General features: G+C 50.1%; 1 protein-coding gene across 1 annotated transcript in view; it reads left to right on the top strand.

Annotated features, from left to right (window-relative positions):
• Positions 1 to 3,343: 3,343 nt before the first annotated feature.
• mtus2a (microtubule associated tumor suppressor candidate 2a) overlaps positions 3,344 to 5,944 on the top strand; it is a gene marked incomplete at both ends in the record, with an annotated part of 42,241 nt that continues 39,640 nt past the window's right edge. Inside the window, one exon of the mRNA XM_080549974.1 lies at positions 3,344 to 5,455. Within this exon, the coding sequence (XP_080406100.1) occupies positions 3,344 to 5,455 (2,112 nt within the window). The remainder of the gene's footprint in view (positions 5,456 to 5,944) is intronic.

Below are 5,944 nucleotides of genomic sequence, written 5' to 3'. Positions count from 1 at the left end.
ACACACACATACACTCTGCGAGTGACATCCATAGCATTCTCTTTGTCCTGCAGTCTGATCCCTTGTGATCACTTGTCACTCTCTCAGTCAACAGGGTTTACACACTGACACACTATTATTTATAGGATTATGTTTGTCGTATACATGTTGGTATGAGATATCTGCTGAAAACACATTCAGGTTTCAAGTACAAGTCAGGTTTTGAATGCCATGTACTGTCTCCAAGGGTGCTGTTTCATTAGTTGAGGTATTTCTAGCCAGGCTATGAAATGCCCAATTTAATATCAGGCTATGTTCTGCTATTGTGTCAATGCAGACACTGCTCTCTCTCTCTCTCTCTCTCTCTCTCTCTCTCTCTCTCTCTCTCTCTCTCTCCCTCTCTCTCTCTCTCTCTCTCTCTCTCTCTGTCTCTGTCTCTCTTTCTCTCTCTCTCTCTCTCTCTTTCTCTCTGTCTCTCTATCTGTCTCTCTCTCTCTTTTGCTCTCTCTCTCTCTCTCTTTCTCTCTCTCTCTGTCTCTCTCTCTCTCTTTGTCTCTCTCTCTCTCTGTCTCTCTCTCTCTCTGTGTGTGTGTGTGTGTGTGTGTGTGTGTGTGCGCGTGTGTGCATCCATGCCTGTGTTGGAACTGATGTTTGTGCTGAGTTGTGTTAGAGGAGACTATGATGAATGGGTCCTTTAGTTCCCTTTGAGTACTGTTCTCACTCTCTCGTTCTTTTTCTTCCCCTGCAAGCCATCACCACATTCTCTTCTAGCTTTTCTCCTTGTCCTTCTTTTCTTTTACCTCGCCCTGTAATCTGTAGGATTAGGTTGATGCTGTAGCTGGGTTGTGTGGGTGTGCTGTGCTAAGGAGCCCCCAGTACTGTGGGAGACATAATGTGTGTGTGTGTGTGTGTGTGTGTGTGTGTGTGTGTGTGTGTGTGTGTGTGTGTGTGTGTGTGTCTGTGCGTGTGTGTGTTCTGCGTGCGCGTGTGTGTAATACCCTGACGGTGTAATTGTCTGTCGTCCTGGTCAATATCTCTGTCTACTAGAATCGTTTCTCAGATATACTCACTTGACATGTTCCCTCACCTGTCTACTTCCTCCTGCTGCTCGCTCAACACATACACACGCAATCATTTCAACTAAAGTAAATACATAATTATTAGTGTTATTACAAGATTGTTTTGTTTTCAATTGATTCACAAGTCCTAGTCTAAACTCTGTGTTTTGACGTGTGCGTTCTTTGTCTTATAACACGGCCCTGCCTGTCCAATCGAAGCATTGACAGAGGCAGCCATATTGAGTTTTTGAGGAGGGATGTGGGTCGATGTGGGCAGGGGAGTGTGTCAAATGGAATGGTTAAAGCAGGACTGCAGGGGAACAAATCCATGAGATGTTGTGATGGATCTATCCCCTAAGCCACTGTGTCGTTGTCGCCATCCCCCTCAGGAGACCAACCCACTACATAGAACTCAGGAGACGCTTTATTTATGTTACCAGAAGTGGTTTAGAAATCCCTTTTTTTTTTTTTCTTTCTTTTCTTTCCGCCGCCGCCTCTTGAGGGGATCAGATAATTACAAAACATTTCTCACTCTTTCCTTCCTTTTACCTTCCTTCCTCCTCCTCTCTCGCTCCGCATCAGCCGTCCTCAGAGATTCTCTCTCGCTCGCGTTCTGTAGGTTCAGCTCTCTCCTCTCTGCTTCTCTTCTTCCCTCTTTTCACTTCACTACAAAGAACATTCATCTCCATTGGTAATAATTGCTTTCCTCATCCCGTCTGCTGCATTACCCGTGCTGACGGTGGTTTGAACATTGAATTACTCACCCAGCCTTGTGTAGCTACCTGCTCTAAAAGCCTTGTTCAAAAGCGAGATTGAATTGAAAACATTGTTGAGTTGGGGGGGTTCACTAAAAAAGCACTGTTAAAACCCCTACAATAGAAACAGAAATACAAAATGTGGAGTTTTAGTAGCGGTACATTTGGGATTGTTGAACGGTGTCATGCCGGTTTCTACAACACAATAACTAATATAACATTAGAGAGAGGAAGGCAAAAGAAAACCTTTTAAGAAATGGAGCTGGATCTCCAACAAGAATGAAGAATGGGAAAGATAGACGTTATAGAAACGAAGCCCAGAAAGAAGGGATAGAAATATAAAAGCGACCTGCTGAGGGCTGAGTGGGATTAGATTCGGCTGGAGCGTGACAGAGAAATCCATTTGGACACGCACACTGTTATGACATCCCAGTAAGCTCGAAATAACCGTCTGGAAAATAGAGGTTGTCGTTGTTGTTGTTGTGGTTGTTGTTGTTGTTGTTTTCACCGGAGCACAGTGGGAGGGGTGTGTGAGAGGGAGGGGATCCAAAATTACAGAGAGATACACAATTACCAAGAGAGAGAGAGCCAGAGAGGATCAGAGGCGGAGGTTATCGAATCCGAGCATCTTTCTCTCTAAGTCTGATCCTGGGATTAGTATCGGTACTGTATGTAGATGTTTCTGGGTAGATGAGGGGTTTGTCATGTGACATGATGGGAGGTGCTTGGTGATAGTCCCTGGGCTGTGTGAATGATATCATTCGTCATCATAAGCATGTGGTGTGAATGACTGTTTCTCTTCGGGGAAATAACTCGTCTTCGTATTAGGGGGTGTTTCCGTCTCATTACATAAAGGCCCACGCTAGTGATATGTGACATTCTGGTGCTGCACGGTGTTATTGCACAATGATTCGCAGATGAATTGCCATTTAGGTCAAAGTATGTGTATGTTGCGCAACACATTCTATTTTCTTAGATCCTAATCTCGACTATTTCCCACGTGCCATGACGTATGACATACATACATGCTCAGAGCTTCAATGTGTGTGTGCCTGTTTTTAAAATTAGCCGCCCGGCGTCAAATGTGTCTATTTCGGGCATCCGTTTTTGGGTCACGAGTGCTTATTTTAGAATGGTGGAATGGCTGAAATTATACAGAAATCATGTGTTATCTTTTTAATAAGAGGCATCTGTTCAATGGCTAAAATATTTCCTTGTTCTTCATTACAGACAGAAGAGGAGAGAGGGCGTCGGGTCAGAACCTCCCTCTCATCCCGAGACGATGTCATCAGAGAGCTCTACCCAGTGACCTCGAGGTCAAACAAGCAAAGGAGGAGTGAAAAAGAAAGAAAAAAATGTGAGATGAGATTTCCTCCCTCCATCCCTCCAGCTCAAATACGGTCGCAGAAAGCACCCGGAGAGAGAGAGGAAAAAAAGGAGAGAGAGAGAGAGAGAGAGAGGAAGAGAGGAGAATAATAGTAACACTGCGTTATTAATGGCTTCAGGACCCCGAGAGGTGTCTTTGAAAAAAGCCTGATGAATCTGCCCAATATGAGTGGACCGGCTGGTCTTCAGGCACTGAGGGTGAACGTCAACGGAGGTGAGATCAAGAACAACAACAACAAAGCTCCCGTGATCCTCGCCCCTACGGGAGACGCTAACGCTAACCGGCTAGCTCCACCAGACGAGTATGGGGAGGGAGGGGGGCAGGTGACAGGGGAGCCCGGGGACAACCCTAGCCCTCTACCCCCCTTGGTGTCCGGCGATACCCAAGACAAGCTGCTGATCTGGGGCACAGAGGAGCGGTGTCTGGACCAGGGGCTCCACAACTTTGAGCTGTCGGAGTGTCAGGAAATACACTCCTTCCTGGGAGAGGGGGAGGACGACGAGGAGGACGGAGGGAGTATCAGAGGAGGGAGAGACGAGGGACAGATGTCCATATCTTCGAGTTCGACCGCGAGTTCCGCTTCGGGCCGGACAAGGAAAGACAGGAACGACAACGACAGCAACGGAAGGAACAGAGGGATGGAGAGGGAGAGAAGGACGTCCCGTCGTAGCTCTCAGTACTTAGACTCTGCTACTGCCGGTTCTGGAGAGGGCAGAGAGGGGGGTTATGGGGGAGCAGGTGAAGGAGGAAAAGAGAGGGAGAGGAGTAAAGGGGTTTTGAAGGAGTCCAGATGTCTCTCTGAAAACAACGTGTTTTCGTCCTGCCTCTCTGCCGTCTCCACCATGACGGGGAGTCTGGCCAGTGCCCTGGACAGTGCCGGAGTTCTGGACCTGAACCAGAACTCCCCTCCTCCTCATCATCAACAGTACCAGGAGCCACACAACCCGGAAGTGCAACCCCACCACCACCACCACCACCACCACCACAGCCTGGCTCAGAAACAGGAAGAGGAGAGGAGTCGCCATGGAAACGGGGTCACATCAGAGGGGGGTTTGGGGCAGAGGAGGAAAGGAGGGTTTGAGGAGAGGGCGCCCCCCCCTCGTAGACAACAGCTAGTCAGACCCCTCTGCCAGACCGAGACAGGGAGAGGCCAGAGTTTAGAAGAGCCGATAACAGACGCGTGTCACACGGGGCAACACTCCTTCCCCTCCTCGACAGATACAGGATACAGAGCCAATGGCAGGCATACCCACACACACTCACACGAACCCTCCGAGGTCAACAGTAATAGTTGCCCCATCTCCCATTTCCACTACAGCTGCAGTTCCAACCCTGCAGGCCCCCAGCCCAGACAGCCTAGTCAGGCAGCCCAGAGAGAGGCTCGATCTCTGGGTAGGCAGTCAGCCACGGCCGGGCGTACCTCCAGCCCCTCCAACCCCTCTAGCCTGGAGAGGAGACCTCAGTCGCAGATGATCAACCACAGGCCCTACTCGAGCCCCAACAGGGCAGGGAGCCCTCACTCCCCTCTCAGGACCCCCCAGGGATCGCCACGGAAACAACCCCCCATGTACAACCCCCCCTCTAGAAACGTCTCAGCCACAGGTGTGAGACAGCCACAGGCGTCTTCTCAGGGGTACGGCAACAGTGGCCTGAGACCACCAGTCAAGACTAACATCGGCACCACCGGCATCCCCAAACCCCCCTTCCATTCCCAACAGATCCCCCCCACCCCCAACCCCAACCCCAGCTCCAGCGAGAGGTCCCCGCCTCCCAGTTGCCCCCCCAAGCCCAAAGGGGTGCGGCCCAAAATCATCACCTACATCCGGAAGAGTCCGCAAGTCAAGCCCCAGGCTCAGGCCGACGGGCGTTACCAGGTGTCCTCACTGCCGTCCAGGCTTTCGGCCTACACACACACTCAGACGCAGGCCCCCGGCGTTCCCCCGCACACGCACACACTCAGAGAAGCCCCCCCCAAGGCCAGGGTAGGGGGGGTAGGGGGGGACCCCAGGACCAACCCAGTGCTGAGTGCCTCTAACCTGCTGTACGATAAGTACCGTCAGGAGATGTTGAAGAGCCGACTCTTCCCCCCCTCAGGACTGCTGGGGACGGGGATCAGGGCCCCCGGCCACGCACACACACACACCGTCCCCCCCGCACACGCACACACTGCCGCCCACCCGCACCCGCACGCACACAGCCAAACTGCGCCCCCCAAGCTGGGCAGCAAGACAGAGAGCTTCTACGGGCCTCTGATAGACAAGTACCTACCCACTGAGGTATGTGGTGTGGTTGGGTTGAATTGTTTGCTTGTTTTGGGATGAATGAATGAATGAATGAATAATGGAATTTGTTTTCGGTACAGCTCAAAAAGCAGTGTCAAAAAACATACACACATTTTACATGACTATTACATGGACATGAAACACACATAACCACAAGACAAGACAGAACATATTTACAATTTACAATTTATACAGTGCAGTGAGTCAGGTATTGAGAGTCCTTATGGCAGAGGGGAAAAAACTGTTTTTGAACCGGGATGTTTTGGTGGCCAGGGATCGGTAGCGCCGTCCAGAGGGCAACAGTTGGAACAGGTGGTGAGCAGGGTGGGAGGGGTCTGTAATGTAGAAAAAAACTATTGGGTCTTGCTGTGTGTGTGTGTGTGTGTGTGGGTGTGTGTGTGTGTGTGTGTGTGTGTGTGTGTGTGTGTGTGTGTGTGTACATTCTAACACTTTTGTTAATGATTTAAACTTTAATTGCATTTT

This window comes from Nansenia antarctica (genome assembly GCF_963989245.1).
Source record: "Nansenia antarctica genome assembly, chromosome: 20".
NCBI lineage: Eukaryota > Metazoa > Chordata > Actinopteri > Argentiniformes > Microstomatidae > Nansenia > Nansenia antarctica.
This window is presented reverse-complemented; position numbering and strand designations above follow the sequence as displayed.